Genomic DNA, 22,637 nt, shown 5'->3' on the forward strand with positions numbered 1-22,637 from the left:
ACAAAGCATATTCAGGTACATTTGGGATGGTCTAACTTAAAACCTAGGCTACATAAGCCGGCGCCGTGGCTCAATAGGCTAATCCTCCACCTTGCGGCACCGGCACACCGAGTTCTAGTCCCGGTTGGGGCGCCGGATTCTGTCCCGGTTGCCCCTCTTCCAGGCCAGCTCTCTGCTATGGCCCGGGAGTGCAGTGGAGGATGGCCCAGGTGCTTGGGCCCTGCACCCCATGGGAGACCAGGAAAAGCACCTGAATCCTGGCTCCTGCCATCGGATCAGCGCGGTGCGCCGGCTGCAGCGGCGGCCATTGGAGGGTGAACCAACGGCAAAGGAAGACCTTTCTCTCTCTGTCTCTCTCTCTCTCTCTCTGTCCACTCTGCCTGTCAAAAATAAAAAAATAAAAAAATAAAAAATAAAAAAAAACCTAGGCTACAAAAATGAGCACTAAATCTTTCAGAAGTCTCCCCCAGTGAAGGCACCAAAAAGACAGCAAAGCGATAGGCATCATCTTGCAGCCTATCTACAGGAGTTCATTTGTAATCCAGACCTTTCCCAGAAGCAAAGATAAATTTCAGGTAGTGAGCATTATTTAAAGACAGTTCATGGCTCTGTAACACAGATAAGGGAATAACAACTAGCAGCAGCATGTTTGCCTTTATGCATACATGCTAAACATTTTATATACAATGTTTCATTTTAACTTCATAAAAACCCTGAGAGGAAATTTTATAGGTAAAAAACTGAAGCTTGGACAAATTAAAAATGACTACTACTACGATGAGCATTTGGCACAGCAGTTAAGATGCCATTTGGAACACCCACATCTCACAAAGGAGCACCTGGGTTTCAGTCCCACTCTGCTCCTGATTCCAGCTTCCTGGCAGTGTGTACTCTGTGTAGCAGCAGGTAATGACTCCAGTATTTTTGTCCCTGCCAGCTATTTAAGAGACCTGGATTGAGTTCCTGGCTCCTGGCTTTGGCCTGGCAGAGCTCTAGCTGTTGCAGGCATCTGAGGAATAAACCCTCTTTTTCTGCCTTTCAAATAAAATAAAATAAATAAATAAAGTTTAAATGACTATCAATGGATAAAATCAGACTTAAGTCCAGATCTGATTCTAAAACTTAGATTCTTAATAACTGTAAAATATTGCATTTCATTGCTACCAAAAAGATTTAACTCATAATGCCTAAAACACTATGTTCTATTACAGGTTTTGCAGAATTTAAATACTATAGGTAACAATAATTTGGAGTTGGGAGCAGTGACACATAGAATTCCAAGTTTAGAGGCCAGTGAGATAACTTTCTAGTTAACAGTGGAATTCCTGGCTGTGCCAGTTACAAGACTGTAATGGTCTTACAGCCTGGCTCTGAACCTGACCTTAGGTTTAAGGAGTAGGAACACTATTGGTGACAAGACTGGATGAAAAATGAGCAAGGGTAAGTTGTGAGATCTGAGATGACACATTTACCAGTCTACAGCCAGCTCTACAATAGCCTTTTCAGTAGACCCCAGGATGGAAACACTTCTGTTCCTACTGCCAGCTGCTTTTGATCAGTGTCCATACCTCACAGAATACTGCAGTAGTGAGATTGAAATGAAAGCAAGAAGAATACTCAAGAATTTCTTATGATAGTGTTGGCCCAAAGTTGTGTCAGGGAATTATGGTCCCACATAGAATGGAGGCTTCGTTGACACTGAAAGCTGGAGCCCATCATATATTCAGAGTCTTATAAAATTAGATGGAAAACTGCGATATGGAGGTGCTTAGAATGTATGAGTCATATTGAGAGACTTCACGAAATTTAATAGGTACACATGTAGTATTTATAAATTACATATGTAGGACATGGTCTTCCTTTCCAGTATCATCTTTCATTATTTCCTCACTTTAAATATTAAAGTAAGGGGCCCAGTACTGTGGCTCAGCAGGTTAAAGCCCTGGCCTGAAGTGCCGACATCCCATTTGGGCACCAGTTCAAGTCCTGGCTGCTCCACCACCCATCCAGCTCTCTGCTATGGCCTGGGAAAGCAGCAGAAGATGGCCCAAGTCCTTGGACCTCTGCACCCACATGGGCGATCTGGAAGAAGCTCCTGGCTCCTGGCTTTGGTTCAGCTCAGCTCCGGCAGAAATGGTGGTCATCTGGGGAGTGAACCAGCAGATGGAAGACCCCTCTCTCTCTCTCTCTCTCTCTCTCTCTCTCTCTCAGGCTCTACCTCTCTCTGTAACTCTGTCTTTCAAAGAAATAAAATAAACCTTTAAAAAAATAAATATTATAATCAAGTTATTTAGAACTACCTGGAAATCCCCACAGGGGATGTGCTTTCTCTCATTTCCAGAGCCAACACATGTGCAGTTCTTGAGGAGCATTCAGTCCACTTCACTGCACTTTTATTCAGTGGAACACATGCTATTAAGTACATGAAGCATTTGCACCCCCAGTCGACAATGCTTCACTGTATAGTTCTCACTTGTCCTTTCAGCTCAGTCCCACTTCTTTCACTAATCACCACTTCATTCCCTACTCATTCCAACTACTCAACTGCCAAGATTAATGACTCTCCAGTGCACTCCCACAGCCCCTCTGCTTCAAGATCTAAATATCAAGCACTTTAATTACCTATTTTGTTGTCGTGGTTATTGACCTCCCTCTCTATATGGATCAGATCTCTCAGAGCAGGGTCTGTGTCTCATTCATCTTTGGTCCTCAGAGTCCAGTACAGTGCCTGGCATTCAACTGACATTCAGTAACTAGTAGTTACTGGGTGGATGATGTGTATGGCTAGCAATAATATCTGCAGTACATGTTTAGGCTCATACTGTACTAGTACTGCTGCTTTAGAATCTAAGAAGGATATGCAAATTGGGTGTGCTATCACTTTCACACCTGAGGCAAACCAACATATATCTATCAAAGCAGAAGCATTATCTATACATTCAAAGTCTCCAGGAATATTATGCAGTATTGCATCCCAGGAGCGTCTAAAAATACAAAAGTATTGATAGAGGTGAGAACCACCACAACACCAAGATTATAAAAATTACTTAAAGTCCAGGCATTATAGAAGAAATCATATCTTATAGGAAAACAAATTTAGAAAAAGGAGATCTAAATAGTCAATAAACATAAGAAAATGTACTCACTCAATTGTATTAGAATCAGAGAAATGTAAATAAAAGCCACAATGCAACAGGATACCAAAACATATCCATTGGAACAACTACAATAAAAAAGACTGACAAAGGGGCCAGCACTGTGGCCTAGTGGTTAAAGCTGTTGCCTGCAGGGCCAACATCCCATATGGGCGCCAGTTCGAATCCCAGCTGCTCCACTTTCAATCCAGCTCTCTGTATGGCCTGGGAAAACAGTAGAGGATGGCCCAAGTCCTTGGGCCCCTGCACCTGTGTAGGAGACATTGAGGAGGCTCCTAGCTCCAGACTGGTCCAGCTCCAGCTGTTGCAGGATCTGGAGAGTAAACCAGTGAATGGAAGACTTAGCTTGTGTGCATTCTCTCTCTCTCTCTCTCTCTCTCTCTCTCTCTCCAACTCTTTCAAATAAATAAACAAACAAATCTTTAAAAAAAAGACAGACAATGCCAAGTATTGCTGAGAATACAGAGCAACTAGAACTTTCATGTAATGCTAGTGTGGAGGCAAATATTGCAAATGCTTGAGAATAAAATAATTTGGTATAAAATGCATACCAATGACTACAACTGAACATATGCATATACTATATGACTCGCCATTCCACTCCTAAATATGTAACCAACTGAAAGGCATATAAGGTATTATGAGATATTCATAAGGTCTCAATTCTACTGTTCCAGGGATTTAAGCCTTAGGAAGCAAAGACCTAAGAAATGGGAAGACAAGTACAGTGAACTGCTGGAGTGGATCTCCAAGGCATGATGAAACCCAGACAAATCTTGGGCCTAGGAGGCAAAGTAATTTCAAAAAGGTAGTTATGATTTCAACAGAAATAAACATAGTTCTCAAAGACAGAAAATAGTAATGGTAATAATCATGTACACTGTGCATGCAAGGGTACTTCAAAAAGATCATGGAAAACAGAACTAAAAGATGCTTATTTTGAGGCCAGCATTGTGGTGCAGCAGGTTAAGCTGCAACCAACAATGTCAGCCTCTCATATGCATGAAAGTTCAAGTCCCAGCTGCTCCACTTTTGATCCAGCTCCCTGCTAATGCACCTGGGGAAAGCAGCAGATAATGTTCCAAGTCCTTGGGCCCCCTGTACCCACATCAGAGAACAGAATGGAGTTCCAGATTCCTGGCTTTGGTCTAGCCCATCCCAGGCTGTTGTGGCCATTGGGTGAACCAACAGATGGAAAACCTCAATATCTCTCTATTTCTCGCTCTCTCTGTAATTCTTTTAGGTAAATAAATAAATCTTTTTTAAAAAGATGCTTATTTTGATGCAAAAAAGGTTAAAATCCATGTATAGGTTTTTAATAATACACATTTTTTCCTGAATTTTTGAGGATCCCTTGTATGCATACATTTCAAACATTTTCTTCAAAGGGTTATCATTTAATCATACTTTCCATGAAATTGTTGAAGTACCTTTGGATGCCTGTGGATGCTCTCCATATATATAGCCATACATAACACACACATTTGTATCTCTGTGTGTATGTGTATGTAGCACCTTATATATTTTTTTTCTTTTAAGATTTATTTATTTGAAAGTCAGAGTTGCACTGCAGGTGGCAGCTTTACCCGCTCCACCACAGTGCCAGCTGCTATATATATTTTTCTATTTAAACCCTCCAAGAGTTGTCATGGAGGAGGAAACTGAGGGTTGCAGTTTAGGAAACTTATCTAAAATTCCTATAAGACATTAACATTAGAGCTCTGACTCAAAGCTATATCTTGTTATCGCCAAAGCAATCTTCATGGGAGAAAAAAACTGCTGTCTTCTCCTTCTAGTAAACTCTTATTGCTCCTAGTTATTGAAAACAATAACTGGACTAAAAATCCTATTGTTCAAGTACTATACAATTAAATAAAAATTATACTTCATTAAAAAGGAGTCTTCTTAAGTTCAAGTTCTCATAAGTCTACAAACAACTATGTACATATGACACGTTTGCCTAGAAGTGCATCTGTCATTGCTAGCTGAGAAAAAAGCATTTGATGAAATCAATAAAAATTGTATTTAGCAAGGATTTGGTAATTATTCCCAAAGAATGGTTTCATCTTTACAAATGTAGCTTCATTCCAAATAAGAATTTCAAAGATCACTTTAAAAATTAGAATACTATGTGGTTATATTATGAAGCTTATAACTCTAGAAGGCTAATGAAAAAAATCTGTAGCTGTAATGTACTACTACTGGGTCCTTTGTATACCATCATTCATAGATTCCAAAGAATTGGATCTCAAACAATTTAAATGGGAATGAATGTGGTACTCTGGAAAACCAAGAGTGATTCAAAATGCAGTCCAAATAATGAAAAAATCTGAAACATGAAAGTAGGAAAAAGCAATATTCATAAGCCTGTTTCCTTATATGTTATATGCTGGTTAAAAGTAATGAATGAATAAATAAATGAATGAATGAATTCTGTGAGTATAGAGTAGATCAAAAATCTGATGAAAAAAGAGGAGAGAGGGAGGAGAACTGGAGGGGGAGCAGGGGAATGAGGGAAGCATAGTTGCCTTCTTGGAATTGTACTTATGGAATGCAAAAAATCTGTTCTCTTTATATTCATTAAAAATTTTAAAAAACAAGCATTCTAAATATAATAATCACAAAAAACATAAAGTGGCAAACACATGAATATTCCATTGCATTAACCAATAAAAGCATATAAATTTATCCACAAAAATAGTTTAAAAATAATAATAATATAATCCCTTGGAATGTATTCCCATTTATAGAGCTCTAATTCCAGATGCTATTAACTGATCATAGGTCATTTTCACAATAAATAATGATTTTTGGTACAGGAACTGACAAATCATGTTTACCTTTGTATATATCCAGAAAAAATGTATTAAAAGAAGGCAGGGGCAGGCAATGTTATACAGCAGGCGAAGCCACCACTTGGGATGCCCAAATCCCATATCTAGTGCCTGGTTTGTGTCCCAGCTACTCTGCTTGTGATATAATTTCCTGCTAACATCCTTGGGAAAGCAGCAGAGAATGGCTCAAGTACTTGGGCCCCTGCCACCCACATGGGAGAGCTGATTGGAGTTCCTGGCTCCTGGCTTTGGCCTAGCCTGCAATGGCTATAGCAAGCATTTGGAGTGTGAATCAGAAGATGGAAGATATCTGTCTGTCTCTCCCTCTGTCTCATACACACACACATCCACCCACACTCCCTGCCTCCCTTCTTCCCTCTGTATCACTCAGCCTTTAAAATAAATAAATTAAAAAAAAAGATTTATTTATTTATTTGAAAGAGTTACACAGAGAGAGAAGAAGAGGCAGAGAGAGAGAGGTCTTCCACCCTCTGGTTCACTCCCCAGTTGGCTGAAATGACCAAAGCTGCGCCTATCAGAAGCCGGGAGGCAGGAGCTTCTTCTGGGTCTCCCACATGAGTGCAGGGGCCCAACTGCTTTCCCAGGCCATAGTCAAGAGCTGGGTCGGAAATGGAGCAGCTGGGACTTGAATGGGTGCCCGTATGGCATGCTGGCACTGCAGGTGGAGGCTTTACCTGCTATGCCACAGCGCCAGGCCCTAAATAAATCTTTTTTAAAAATAAAAAGGAGTTTATTTCCACAGGAAGAAAAAATAAGTCTCGATTTTTTTTTTTATTTTTTGCCAGGCAGAGTTAGACCTGATATGTTTTTTATATCTTCTTTCTATCCTTTTGTATCTCTATGCCTCAATCCAGATATTTTCTTCTGACCTATCTTCCAATTCACTCATCCTCCCTTCAACAGAATCTAAGCTGTTATAAAATCATCCTAAATGTGCTCATTCAATTACTATATTTTTAAGTTCTAGAATTTTCTTACAGATTTTAGTTGTCTGCTAAAATACTCCATCTTAAACATATTAATGTTATTTTAAAGTCCATAACATAAAAAAGGGGCAGATAAACTTAATCAGTCTGAGATTAACCTGATTCTAAGGAGATTTTAATTTTCAGAGGATTGCAAGCAAAAAGTTAACTATTTACCAAAGACTCCCCTTGATAAGCTGTGAACTCCAACCATTGTCTCCCTAGGACTCAATCTCTCCTTAGTTCTGCCTCTTAGTCACTTTTGTCTGCTTAGCTTCTTACATTCTCATTCTTGCAAATTAGGAAACAGCTCAAAGAGAAAATCCAAAATGGGATGTCACGTTCATTCTAACATTTTTTTCACTAAGATATTTACCACTTCCTCTGAACAAATTTGACTTCCTTCATTTTCTCTAGATTTTCTAATTGTTCTTGACTATCAAGTTAACTTAATACGAACTAGAAGTCATAGCCAAGACAGAAGTCAATGTCACTAGAAAAAAATGCATACTCAATAATAAATTTAAGTTAAAAGAAACTTAGATTACCTATGCCAACCATCCATTCAAACTAGGAATTCTAGCAGTAGTAACAATCTTGATATATAACCAAGTAACTGTATCTAGTTAAATATGTCAATAACAGAAATCTTATTAATTTATGGTAGGCCCATAATTGTATCACTGCTACATAAATATTTTTATTATAATTTCTCTTTGAGACATTCATCTAATAGAATTCTGTCCTTCAAAGTACAATTGATTATGGTGATTCCTTTTTCCAGATGAAGATTCCTTCTATATTCATAAGGAGCTATCACATCTAAAACATAGTTTCTCATAGTGTGAAAAATACAAAGTTCCTTTACCATACCTCACATGGAATACTTTTTTGGATCCCTCAATATAAAAATAATTCTCTGAATGAATTATACTTGGCTAAGGCTGTGCCAAATTGTGGTGCCAAGAATCGAACCTAATATTCAAAGTTTGATTTAATCTAACATATAGCAAAACTATACTATGTCTGCAATTACCAACTATTTGGCCTCTGCCCTTCTATTTTCTATCCAGGAGCAAGCTTCACATTTAAGCATTCATAACACTGACTTCAAAAGCTTGTGATCCTCTAAAAGCCAACATCTTAGAAGCTACTGTCAACTATTCTATTCTTTTATACACCTGTGTTTTGGTTTTGGTTTTAATCTAAGAGCTAGATTTGACACTTTTCCCTACTGAATTTCACCTTCTTGATTTTCACATAGCAATCTGAATAATGTGTGCAATTTTAAATTCTGATTCTGTGATTTATCTATTAATTATTTCATCTGGCTTTGGGCCATCCCAAATAAGAATTTTTACTATAATTATTAGATCTAATTCCACATGAAAATAACTTACAAAAGTTTAAATATAGGCCGGTGCCACGGCTCACTAGGCTAACCCTCCGCCTGCGGCACCGGCACCCTGGGTTCTAGTCCCTGTCGGGGCGCCGGATTCTGTCCCAGCTGCTCCTCTTCCAGGCCAGCTCTCTGCTGTGGCCCAGGAAGGCAGTGGAGGATGGCCCAGGTCCTTGGGCCCTGCACCCACATGGGAGACCAGGAGGAAGCACCTGGCTCCTGGCTTCAGATCAGCCCAGTGCGCTGGCCACAGCGCGCCGGCTGCAGTGGCCATTGGGGGGGGGGGGTGAACCAACGAAAGGAAGACATTTCTGTCTCTCTCTCATTGTCTAACTCTGCCTGTAAAAAAAAAAAAAAAGTTTAAATATAGTCAAGTACAATGTTCCTTTTATGATGATATTCAACTTCTCTGCCAGCAGTTGTTTGGTAGCAATAGACCATCCAGAGCACATTTCTTCATCTCATCCACCAAGATACTATAAAACACAAAGACAAAGTAAAATGTCTTGCTGAAATCAATTTACAGTATACAAGAGGACTTCAAAAAGTTCATGGAAAATTGAAAGCTTATTTTACTGTAAAAAAAATTGAAATATATGCATAGCATTTTTTAAAGATTTATTTACTTGAAAGGCAGAGTTAGAGAGAGGAACAGACATAGAAAGAGGTCTTCCATCCACTGGTTCCCCCCAAAATGGCTGTAACAGCCAAGGATGGGCCAGCCAAAGCCAGGAGCCAAGAGTTTCTTCTGTGTCTCCCACGTGGGTGCAGGAGCCCAAGCACTTGAGTCATCCTCCACTGATTTCCTAGGATCATTAGCAGGGAGCTGGACTGGAAGTGGAAAAGCCAGGATTTTAAGAGACACCCATATGAGATGCCAGCTTTGCAAGCTGCAGCTTTACACACTACACCACAACACAGGCCCCCATAGGTTTTGTTTTTGTTTTTTCATTTTCCTTTTTTCCTTTTTTTTTCCTATTGATAAAAAACCATATATTTAGAATTAGCCAGCTGGCCTCAGTTTAGATGATACCAATTTTGTTGTGACATCCAAAGCATCATAATCAAGAGCCAGTCGAACACATGCCTTCTTCTCTCCATCAGGACTGATCGGGGTGGACTTTGGCCACATCAGTGTCATAGTTTCTTCACAGCCTGTTTTATCCGGGGCTTGTTCCTTGACATCCAAAAGGAACATGACTGTGGTGTTGTCTTCCATCTTCTTCGTGGCCGACACAGTGGTTAGGGGAAATCTGATGATGACCTTGGGTCAAGCTTCTTTCTCCTGGAAGCACTCTACTGAGGATATTCGGGCTGCCTTTGGGGGAGTAGTGTCTCGGACCACTGAACCTGGGTGATGTACAAATCACTTTGTGTGTGTGTGTGGCTGTGGACACCTTTCAGCACTGCCTTCTGTGCCTTCAAAGCCTTTTCTCTGACTTTGACTTTGGCTTTGGAAGGAACAGGAGCTTCCTTCTTTCCCTTGGGCATCATTTTGGTGAAAAGGCTATGCATAGTTTTTTCATGATACACATTTTCCATTACCTTTTTGAAGACTTCTCAATTGTTATATTACCTAACTGAATTAGTAGAGCACTGACATATAAATCCAAGAAAAGGTAGATGCATCATACAATGCTTGACCTAAGTTTTCAAATGTGAAACAAGAAATCTTTGAAGCAAATGCTATCTGCATTTCAAAAAACTGTTAACATTTGAAGCAAATGACAAATTATTTCAAATTGGTAAATCAGCTGTTGTAGTATCAATTGCCCATTAGCACTGGTAAAAATAATTTTGCTTAAAACTAAATATGATTAAACACAACTAAAACCTGACATACACAGGTTGTATTATTCCATCAAGGTTAGGCAAAATGAAATCAGTTATGAAATGCCTGTTAGCACCAATTTATAGTAAGTCTCATTTAAAAAGAAAATGAAAACAAGAAACACAATAGCTCCCAAATATGAACCTAGAAAAAAATAAATTTTTAATTCTATTTTTAATGACAGCCAAATTTAACTGCTTTATTTATAACTCATTTTTAAAGGAGAAACAGAGATATTTAATGAGAACATATTGCTTATCATGTTTAAACACTATATAGCATGTATTAAATATGAAGAAAAATACTTTAAAAAACAAAATATTTTTATAAATTAATATATATACATACAGAGTAACAGATAAATTATGGTAAGATTTGATAAATTATCTTTAATCTTATAAAAGGTTATCTGGAAAAAATCCAAGAATATATTAAAAGAATTATTCATACTTTAAAAACAAAGGCACCACCAAAAGAAATACTATAAAATTTATCAGAGACAAACACCATCAAACATATAATACCACTTAAGCAAGGATACCCTTCCCTTGAAGAGGTGAAGAAGGTTTCTATTATTAGCAGAGATAAGAACGCTCTGAAATTCTTTCCTTAATAACACCACCCTAAAAATAAAATGGCTCACCACTTTCCAAAACAAACACATTGCTTTGCATATGTATTTCAACCACTTAAATAACAGATAGAAATATAAACTGGATTCAGAGTACTTTCTCTTACCATTTCCATCAAATAAATCTACCAGATAGGCTGGCTCTCATTTTTAAAAGACAGTATATTTAGAGGCCTTGTGCCAACTGCTTTCTCATTATCTCTTAAATTATCTTCCTCTAGTAGAAAATTAAATAATTCCTCTATAAAATGTTGTCTCTTTCATCAAGAAAACCACAGGAATCTCAGGAGAATAAACAGATTGATACTATCATTACAAAACAGTACCAAATTCTTTCAGGAAAGCTAACATGAACCAACCACAAAATGTGTGACTATTTTGGCATGTTTCTACCCAAAACACACACACACACAAGATCAAGCAGTGCTGTGTCAGCAGGGACAGGGAGAAAGTCCAGGGAACTGAGGTCATACTGCACTATCTGAACAAACAACCAAACATTTCTATTTTATCCAGAAATGCTAAAGGAGAGGGTGTTAGAAAGGCAAATTTTTAGCTCAGAATGTGTTCTCCATCCTTAAAAACAATAAACTTTATTACTTTTAGCTCTACTAAATGTAGACTGTGCTTTAACATGACCCGGACACACAAACTGCCTGATGCTGCTGCCACTTCTCTCCTCCAAGCTTTTGCCTCTTTATGATCTGATCACTAGCACAGGGTTTGGAATAAATGCTGATTAAGTGTTTCTGTACATTATGTGTTTGTACATATGCCTTGGGAAAGTGTATAGGACTTTATCTGTATGTCTACAGAATTTTGTTCACAAAATTCATTCACAAAAGAAAAATGACCAGAGAAAAAAACAAGATAAAGACAGTCAACTTTTCTTCCCCCTCTTTAAAAAAATTTCTGCTTTCAGAGCCAGGTCGCCAATCAGTCTCATAGTTCAGTTAACAGGGCTTATGTGCGAAGGATCTTCAAAAATGGAAAATTCATATTATGGAAAACTATGCATAAATTTTAAAAAAACATTCTGCTCCAAAATAAACTTTTCTGTTAACTCCATCTCCCACCAACTGTTCAGGGTATCCTTTTTTTTTTTTTTTTTTTTTTTTTTTGACAGGCAGAGTGGACAGTGAGAGAGAGAGACAGAGAGAAAGGTCTTCCTTTTGCCATTGGTTCACCCTCCAATGGCCGCCGCGGCCGGCACACTGCGCTGATCCGATGGCAGGAGCCAGGTGCTTCTCCTGGTCTCCCATGGGGTGCAGGGCCCAAGCACTTGGGCCATCCTCCACTGCACTCCCTGGCCACAGCAGAGAGCTGGCCTGGAAGAGGGGCAACTGGGACAGAATCCGGCGCCCTGACCGGGACCAGAACCCGGTGTGCCGGCGCCGCAAGGCGGAGGATTAGCCTAGTGAGTCGCAGCGCCGGCCCAGGGTATCCTTCTATACAGTAAGTACACAAAAGTACAGAAGTACTCTTGACTACCTTTTCACCTACATGCACTTTCTCATGTACTTCTGGTAGCAGTGTAAGGAAACATAGTATTATTCCCTGCTCACAGAGCAAATGAGTTTGTCATAGGACCACACAGATGACCTACAACAAACCAAAGACCAAGGTCTTTCAAATCCAATGTCTTCTAGTCTATAAATAGTATCTGTACATCAAATTGCCTTTGGGGATTTACCCTGAACCTACCTATTATTTATCACATTGCTTCCTATTGGAAAAGACTTTTTGTAAGTCAATTACTGATTGCAAAATTGAACAAAATCCATTCAGAGATTAAGTAAAAAATTATCTTTGTCAAAAATCACATAAGTGACATAGAAATTAGAAAAAAAAATCTAAATAGCACATGTTCATTTAACTGATTATTTGAAAAACACAACTAAACTGATTTTTATTCAATCACTAATCCAGCAGATTTGTCCCTCCATATCCACAAGTTTGCATCTAAAGATTTAACCAACCTCAGATTAAAAATACTCAGAAAAAAAATCATGTCCAAACAAGTACATTTTTCCTTGTCATTTTCCCCTAAAGAATACAGTACAACTATACATGTGGTTCATATTGCATATAGAAGGAATGTGCATAACCTATATTCCAATACTATCTGCTTCTCAATTTCTTAATTTGTTAAATGGAGATAATAACAAACCCAGATGGTTAGTCTGGGGAATAAATAAAAAGCAAATGCACACATAGTATACTGATTACAATATAATTAAACAACTTGTAGCTTTTATCACTAAAATGTCACAATGAGATTTTCCCTTCTACATCACATTTGCATTTCAGCTCTGGGTTCAGTAATTCAATTTATTATTAAACCAAGATGAACAATGAAATACATCTACTTTTTGGAATTAAATCTAAAATGGTCAGTTTAATGATAAAGTTGTAAAGGAGCTTGCAGATTATGTGTTCTAGTATTTTCCTATAGGAGAGGAAGAAAACAAGTCCCAGAGTGGTTAAATTATCTGCAGCCTTCACATTGGCAGGGAAAACAAATAAGGGACCTAAAAAGAAGAAGAAGAAACAGAAGCTTCACCGACTGACCACATGGTTACCTGAAATTTGATCTATCATTTAGGACTTAGTATTTATATTTCAAAAACTGTTAACACTATTTAAATTTTTTTTAATTTTTCCATTTGTGTATCCTTTCTGTTATCTCAAAAATAAGAACTAACAGAATATTTATTTAATTTCTTAAAAGCCAAGTCTGTGGGCCACTCAAATAACTGTTTGAAAAACAAAAATTCTGATCTCCCTTAGAGACTTTGCTAGCTACAAAGATGACTTAGGTAGAAACAAAGAATCCTTAGCCTACAATTCCTCTGAAGAACAATCATATTGTAAACCACATCTATTAATCCTTGTCTTAAAATGCAGGCTTCTTTTCATATAAATAATTAGTATTATATTACAAACTTATTTTTCTTCAACCAGAGTTTGTATAACATAAATAACAAATTTATGTTTCTAGAATTTCTATCATCTTGAGATGTTAGATAAGTGAACAAGTCTAATTACAAGAGCTTTGAAACAGCAGTTCTACCCTACCCAGAAAGAAAACCTAAATAATCAATACATAGAAAAAATTAAGTAGATGAAAAGCATTACTTCTAAATCATGTCAGCCAATATAATCTGCTTCCATAAGCACTACCCTACTAATCTAATTATACTATGGACTAATGAAAAAGAAAAAGCAACTTAAAAAATTTTAAATAAGGCTTTAATTATTTATCAACAAATGCAGGGATTCTCCTATACCCTTTAAAAACAACTTGAAAACAATGCTATTCAATGAAAATTATGTGACTTTGAATTTCTACTTAGTATACCTAACTTTGGTACATAAATTGGTACATCAACAATTAAATTTTCAATTAGCCTAACACTTAAGAGAGAAAGCATCTAAAATGTTTCTCCTTTATTTCCATGCTTTCATAGACATAAAATTAAACCATCCATTAAGTTTCTCAGCAGAAATTAATTTTCAAAAACCTAAATCCGTAATAAGGAAATGCATGTGCTTCAACAAACAATACCAGGACAATCAAACATCCACGTGCAAACAATTTATCTTAAAACCTCATCTCATACCATATATGAGAATTAATTCCAAAGGGGTCATGAGTTTAAATATAGTAGCTAAAACAGAAAAACACTTTTAAGAACACATAAAAGACCTTAACCTAGGCAAGGATTTCTTATGACATCAAGAGCATAGTTCATGGAAGGAAAAAAAATGGTAAATCGAAACTCATGAAAATTCAAAAATTTCATACATGAAAAGAGCATTAAGAGAATGAAAAACAATACACTGAGAGAAAATACCTGCAAAACATATCCAATAAAGGACTTATATTCAGAATTTACAAAATATTCTTATGACTCAATGGGTAAGATGACAAATAACCCATGTTAGTTTGTTTTCTGTTGCTGTAACAGAATGCCTGAGCCTGGGTCATTTATAAAGGAAAGAAGTGTGCTTTGTATCATCACTGTGGAGGCTGGGGAGACCCAAAGCATCCGCTGGGCTTCTACTTCCTGGCAGAATGAAGAAGGGGGAATGAGTGTAGGCCCAAGAGGCAGCCTCACTTTATAACCACTACTCTCTGCAGTCACTAACCCACTCCATGAGAAAAGTATCAATGACTCTCAACCTGTTTAAGTCCATCACCTCTCAATGCAGCTACACTGGAAATCAAATTTCAACAAGTTTCAAAGGAGAAAAAAACACACTCAGACCACCAGCCCAATCCAATCAAAAAATGAGCAAAAGACAGAAAAAGATATTTCCTCAAAGATACAAGCATGGATTTCAAGATTTACAGCAACATAAACTTATCTTTTAATTCCATTTTCCACAAACTTTTTGAAGTAGCCTTATATATTGATGACTAACAAGTACATGAAAAGATATTCACTACCATTAGTCACTAGGGAAATGCAAAATTAAAGTCTCAATGAGAGATCATTTCACATTCACTCAAATAACTATAGTAAATCATACAAACAATAACATTGGTAAAGATATGGAGACAAGGAACTTTCATACATTATTGATGAGACTATAAAATGATAAAGCCATTTTGAAAAACAGGTCAGCACTTTTTCAAAAAATTAAACATAAGACTGTTATATGACCTAGTAATTCCACCCCTAGGTATCTACTCAAGGATGGATGGATGGATGGATGGATAGATACTATGCATACCGACTTGCATGTGAACAGTTGTGGTGGCATTATTGTGATATGCCAAATGTAAAATAATGTCCAACTGGGGATAGACAAAATGTGGTACATCTATAAAATGGGATATTATTCAACAATGAAAAGAAGAAATTAATAACACACATTAGGTAATGCATGAACCTCAAAAGCATTATTACATTAAAGAAGCCAGATATGACAGATGCCACACTGAATAACCACATTTATAAGAAGTGCCTAGACAAGGCAAATTAATTGTTTCCTGGGGCTGGGGCTAGAGATGAGATTCACTGTAAATAGTATGAAAGATCCTACACTGGTATTCTAAAAGAATCTAAAAAATGATCTTGGAAGTGGTGGCAACATTTGATAAAGTTACTGAAAACTGTTGCATTATACACTTTTTTTTTAAAGATTTATTTTATTTGTCAGAGAGATCTTCCATCCACTGGGTCACTCCCTAAATGTCCAAAACAACCAGGGCTGAGCCCGGTGAAAAGCAGGAGTTTCTTCTGGGTCTCCCACATAGGTGGCAGGGCCCAAGGACTTGGGTCATCCTCCACTGCTTTCCTGGGCACATCAGCAGGGAGCTGGATGGGAAATGGAATAGCTGGTACGTGAACCTGTGCTTAAGCCACTGTGCTATAATGCTGGCACCAATGGGTAGATTTTTTGATAATATACCTCAATAAAGCTGCTTTTAAAATGCATGTGTTTTTGTTTCACCTGTCCTTTGAAGAATTAAATTTTTATAATTCTTATTAAATAAACAATTGTACTGTCTCTCTTCATGGATAGGAAACCAGTGTCATTTTAGGGAGAATCTAACATAGCGTTAGAAAAACTTACCCACTTGGTTGCTTGTTGGAAAAGAGTTCTCCAGGAAAAACATTTCTCCTAATTCTACGTTCCTGCTGTTTATATTTTAGGAATCCAGGGTCTGGACTCTGCTCAAAAGTACATACAAAAAGACTGACACTGTCCTTTGACAAAGAGCTGATTGACCAGAGGGGTATTCTACCCTACATGCAGATTACACTGGAAGAATTTAAAAAGACAAACAGAAAACCTGTAACACAACTTGAAAGGATCTGGTGTTAGGTTATATAACTTTGAGAGTTTACGTGAACAAATAGTAAAGGCATGTTTGCTTAACTATATAGTGTCATAAACTAATGATCCCCAGCAATAATACTAAATATCAAGTTACATAATAGGCATTAATCCAATCCCTGGGTCTTCTCAGATTTCTAAACCTATCCTCCTAATTATCCATTCTAACTGACCTTTCAAGAACAATCCAAGACTTCGTAGCCTTTACAGGACATCAAAGACTTTTGCAAACTTTTCAAGTCTCTAAGCAAGTATCTTATTTGTGAGGCCTTGTCTGAACACCTTATTGAAAACAGTAAGTCTCATAAAACTCCTAACCCTCCTGTCTCGGGTTCATTTTTCCCAACAGTACTAAATTCATATTATGTGCACAAAGGCACTTTTTAAAAAAGCTCTTGAGAATGTAATTAAGTTTATTTTGGTGCAAAAGTTTTTTGAAATGATACATTTAAGGGGTCTTCAAAACATTCATGAAAATGTAACATGAAAAAGCTATGCAAGGATTTCAAAATTGTTTTGCAGCTAAACAAACATCTTTTAATTCCATATTCCATGGACTTTTTGAACCCTTGTGTAGATTCTGAGTATTGTCTTCCCCTATTAAAAATGTAAGCCTCATAAAAGATTTGATTTTGTTCCTACCTGAGTCACCATGGCCTACCACAGTGCCTACCACACTGCAGGTTCTCAGTGTTTTCTCAACAAATGAATGGGTATCAGATATGTGGAAGAAAATTCCCACTGATCTTGCCACAAGAACGAACAATGAGTCTCTTCTACATTTACTTGAGGTTAAAACATGAAGTCTACAATGAAACAGAGACAGCAGAGTAGAATTTCCAGCCTACCCAGATTTCTTCAGCAAAAAGAAAACAAAACAAAAAACAACATTGTCCTTACACTTCTGGATTTGCAACAAAGTACTTTTAATAAACTGGCTCCAATTGGTACCTTTCTCTGAAGGGAGGAGAGAACTTCCACTCTGACTATGACCTTGTCTAAATATGATCAGAGTTGGTGAACTCAAAAGGCTTCCATAGCCTTGGCAACTCACGACAAGAGCCTAGGGTGATTACTGAGGCCATAAACAAGAGTGTCAATTTGTTAAGTCAACAACAGGAGTCACTGTGCACTTACTCCTCATGTAGGATCTCTGTCCTTAATGTGCTGCACATTGTGATTTAATGCTATAGCTAGTACTTAAACAGTATTTTTCACTTTGTGTTTCTATGTGGGTGCAAACTGTTGAAATCTTTACTTAATATATGCTAAACTGATCTGTATATAAAGAGAATTGAAAATGAATCTTGATGTGAATGGAAGGGGAGAGGGAGTGGGAAAGGGGAGGGTTGTGGGTGGGAGGGAAGTTATGGAGGGGGGGAAGCCACTGTAATCCATAAGCTGTACTTTGGAAATTTATATTAATTAAATAAAAGTTAAAAATAAATAAATACATAAATAAATAAACTGGCTCCAATTATGGAGAGAGGACATGATTACTAAATCTCATATAACTCTTATGAACAAAATGGAAAAGGAAGAGGGCTCAGCTGCTTAATCCACCACTTGGGACCTGTAAATCCCATACTGGAGTGCCTGGGATTGGAGTCCCAGTTCCTCCACTTCTGACTCAGCCTCCTGCTAATGAGCTGGGAAGGCAGCAGGTTATGGCTCAAGTACTTGGGCCCCTTCCACCCAGGTGGGAAACCTGGATGAAGATTCTAGCTCCTGAATTTGGGAAATGAACCAGTGGATGGAAGAAGGTGTGTGTGTGTGTGTGTGTGTGTGTCCATCCCCCCACCCCCAGCAAAGTTCAATGCCTAACTAGTTCTTCTTACTAATTACTTAACTAATAAGAAGTATAAACTTTCAAAAGCAGGCTATTTTTCTACACCCTAAGTGTAATTGCATCTCCAAGAAAACAGACCTCAGCAAAAATTTCTTAGCAGTTCCGACCTCAGCCCTTCTCCAACACCAATACCTTTATCTCTCTCCATCATCCCAGAGGCTTCCTGGAGCCCCTGCACTCAAACCAATCAACCTCGAGCCCTCCTAGGTCTAATTATCGGAGCCCACCCAGCGGCATTCCAGCGTTTCCCAGGCCCACCCTCGCCGGCCCACTGGGCGTCCGCTTAACAGGAGGCCCTGCCAACCCAGAGTGCTACAACATCACAGAATCTGGGGGCAGCAGGGACCTCTGAGCAAGGCTAGAACCGGAGGACATCTTAGACTTCATCCCGCGCTGCCAATTTCAGTTTGACCTTGGGCATGCTACTCAACCCTTAGGGGTTCCAGTTTGCTTCCCCTGCAAGGTGAGGGTCACAGCTGGACCAAGTACGGATTTAAAGAAATCACACGTAACGCCCCTGATAGGGCGCCGGGCACCAAACGGCAACTCAATCATCATCTACGGGTAGCCTGCAGTACTGCCCAGCTCTCCCCACACGGTGTCCGAGCTGGAGGGCACCTGACGGGTATGCTACAACCTCCCAGCTGTGCAGAAGGGGACGCCAGCAGGGAAGCACCTGGCCCCGACCACCGCCCAGATGACAGGCGTTGGACCTGGAGCCCAGGATCCCTGTCCCCCAGCCCACTCTCTCGCGCTCGCCCCCAGCCCCGCCTGCCAGGCCGGGGCGCCGCTGCTGGGCGAGGCGCTGCCCGCCGCCCGCGCGGGGTCCACGTTCTCAGCTGCCCGGAGCCGCGCCACCTGCCGCGGGGCCCTGCGCCGGTTCGCTGCTCGGCCCGGCCCAGCCACCCGCCAGCCCCGCAGCCCCGAGCGGCTGCGGCCTCGGCGCGTACTCAACTCTTCACTTTGCCGAAGGTGCCGACGCCCAGCGTGTCCCCCAGAACGTAGTGACCGATCTTCACCCGCCCGTCATGCTTCTGCTTCTCAGCCATCTTCGGCTCGCGCGGCCTCGCTCCGCCGCGGCCCCTCAGCGCGGACGCCGCCGCCGCCGCCGCCGCCGCCTACCCACAGTGCAGCGGGACCCGCGGGGGGCGGGCCGCAGGCGACGAGGGGCGCGGGCGCCGGCGGCCGGGGTCCCGGGAGAGGGCGCGACCGAGTCCGGAGCGGGGAGCCGCGGCCCGGCGTGACCGACGCCTGTGGCGGAGCCGGAGGCGGCGGCGGCCGCGCTGAGGGCGCGGGGCGCAGGCTGGGAGAGAGGGCGGGGCCCAGCCAGGTGCGCGGATGGCAGCGAGGGTCGGCGGGCGGCAGGTGCTGAGAAAGCTGGCGGCGGCGGCGACCCGAGGGCGAGGGTGGCTGGGGGCGCTCTCTGAGGGAGAGCCGAGAGAATGGGACTGTGGGGGGTGAGACCTGGATCCGATCTGAGGGAATGGAAAGAGGTGGAAGTCGAATTTGAAGAGAAACAGGCCCAAAGCCCCAAACCGCGATGTGGGCTGGGAGGCGGAGGCCAGGGGCCGGTGCAAAGGGCAGTCGGGGGAGCGCCCCGGGGAAGTTGCCGGGGTCTCGGCTGTTCCTGATCCAGCTATTGGAGCACTCACAGCGGTGCTCTCCTCACTTGTCCTCCTCTGCCTACTTCATCATTCTCACTTGCTTTGTCCTTAGATGGAAGAGAGATCTCAGCTGTAACCGATGTGCAGCTTCCAGTAAATCCCCGTCGCCGTGTTAGCTCGGGTGTTTGATCGCCTGCCTATATACATACACAGTAGGGAAATGATATGTGACAGAGCTGCCCAGGAAGGAATGGTGAGTGCACAGGAAGTAAATTACAAAGGTGTTCCAAAAAGTTCTTGGAGGGACACGGCGCCCCATAGCTGGCCACCGCTCCTGACTCCAGCTTCTTGCTGATGCAGACCCAGGGAGGCCGCAGGATAACTCAAACCCTTGGGACCCTGCCACTCACGTGGGAGACCTGGACTGAATTCCCAGCTCCCCTCCTGGCCCTGGCCCAGCTCTGGCCTTTGTGGAAATTTGGAGAGTGAATCAGCAGATGAGATCTCTCTCTCTCTCTCTCTCCCTCCCTCCCTCCCTCTCCCTCTCTCTCTCTCTCCCTCTCCCTCTCCTTTTCCCTCTCCCTCTCTCTTTCAAATTAATTTTTAACCCCATGGAAGATAAATTTAATTGAAATGTTTACTTTGAAAAACACGTGAATGAGCGGTCTTCATCAAGTTCATGAAAATGTGTATGATGAAAAACTGTGCATGGATTTCAAAGTCTTTGGCACCAAAATAAGCTTGCCTTTTAATTTCATTGTTCCACGAACATTTAAAGTACCCTTGTACATGAAGGACAAAGGAATTGTGAAAAGCAAGGACAGTATAAAGACACAATTTAAAGTATGATAAGTAGAAAAAAATGGTAAGAGGAAATGAGAATCATGATTCCTCCCCCACCACCACCACCACCCCTGCCTGGGGAGGGAATATTAAAAAGAAAGAAAAAAAGAGAGAGAGAAAGAACTAGGTGAAGTGCTGATCTCTTCCATCTCTTCATTCCTTCCCCTCTTTCCTTCCTTTGTTTAATAGTATCCTATTCTTCAATGTTGTCCTATCTTTCAAAATTATTACTATAATTATTTGTTTCTCACCACAAAAACAGCTATTATGACTAATGCATGTGTTACTGGCTTGATGTAGCCATTCCACTATTATATACATTTCAAAACAACATGTTGCATCTGATGTGTGTAAAATTTTCATTTTTCAATGATGTAAAATTTTTAAAGATTAATTTTAAGATTATTTGCTATTTGAAGATGAATTGTTAAAAATTAGTGAGATGCTTTTAGCACTGTGCTTGCTAGTGGAGTTTCAAGGTCACATTCCTCAAGCTTGAAGTCTGTTATACTGCTTACATGTAAAGAATATATTGATCAGAAAGACTAGGTTGTGAAATTTTTTTTTTTTTTTTGCTTTCTGAAAAGTAGTAAATATACAAATGGCATCTATTCATTCTTGGCTAGACACCAAGACAATCTGATGAGAGATGAACACCACTTATAAATTACAGATATCGCACCTGTTACACAGAGGCTATTTTCGTTCATTCTTCGGATCATCTTTCTTGCTGACAAGAAGTATCATTTAAGAATCACACTACCTAGCTGGCAATTTTGAGAGCACAACCAGTCATTTTTAATGCTGAACTTTCATTTGGTTCAGGGTCACTCCTTCCGTCCTTCAGTGTTCATTCAGGTGAGCAAGAGAACAAAATTCCTGTTCAGCTTTTGAGCTGTTTCTGTCTTTCATTCTAACATCCATTTCAAACATGTTGAAAACTCTTTACTGAAGTTAGTTTCTTGAAACTTGGTACAAAGAGACCATACATTGAGATTCTTAAAGTACTTTACACTGCCTTAACTAACCATTAATAATTACCAGTTGAATTGTTATGTACTGCATAACTACGATTTTTACACTGCTACTATGAACAACCTTGTAACTTTATACCAAACATATATGATATTTTGTTGGCTAAGAAGTTGTTTTAAACACAATTATTTACTTCTCATAAAAGAAACTTATTATCCCCATTTTATAGATGATAAAACTAGTTTTTCCTTTCTGATTTGCCCAAGGCTAAAAGCTAAGCAGCAGAGAAGCAGAGACAAACTCACATCTAGTTCTAACTTGTCTTTTTCTGTTATACCACAGCTACCTTTACAAAAAAAAAAAAAAAAAAAAGTAACGGTGCTCTAGGAAAGTTTAAAATGTTCACAACCACAATCCCATTCTCGTGTTTTTATTATTTCTAGGAAAGGCCAATAATACACACTTTAAAATGTCCTTTTGTTGTTCTCTTTATTTAGAAGAAAGATTGAAAGCCATGTGGGTGGGAAGAGTGGAAGAGGATGAATCTCACATACCTGGGCATGGTTCCACATCTCCCTCACCCACTCCGCAATACAAAACCTGACACACTAGATCTCCTTATGCGAGATGCCTCTTGAGGTTGTAACTGCAGATGTTCTGGTAAATGCAGTATTCCCCAT

General features: G+C 39.9%; 1 protein-coding gene across 2 annotated transcripts in view; it reads right to left on the reverse strand.

Annotated features, from left to right (window-relative positions):
- The window catches only part of PRKAA2 (protein kinase AMP-activated catalytic subunit alpha 2), a 95,487-nt gene extending 75,836 nt beyond the window's left edge, over nt 1-19,651 (reverse strand). The window contains exon 1 of one of the 2 annotated variants that reach the window (XM_051856426.3): nt 19,491-19,651. Coding sequence is in view for 1 of the 2 variants with exons in the window: in XM_051856424.3 (XP_051712384.1) it covers nt 19,491-19,584 (94 nt within the window). In the remaining variant the exon portion in view is untranslated. The remainder of the gene's footprint in view (nt 1-19,490) is intronic. The other variant, XM_051856424.3, reaches the window with a different exon arrangement.
- Nucleotides 19,652-22,637: the final 2,986 nt, after the last annotated feature.

Source organism: Oryctolagus cuniculus, chromosome 7 (genome assembly GCF_051225735.1).
Source record: "Oryctolagus cuniculus isolate XC-2025 breed Fujian yellow rabbit chromosome 7, ASM5122573v1, whole genome shotgun sequence".
NCBI lineage: Eukaryota > Metazoa > Chordata > Mammalia > Lagomorpha > Leporidae > Oryctolagus > Oryctolagus cuniculus.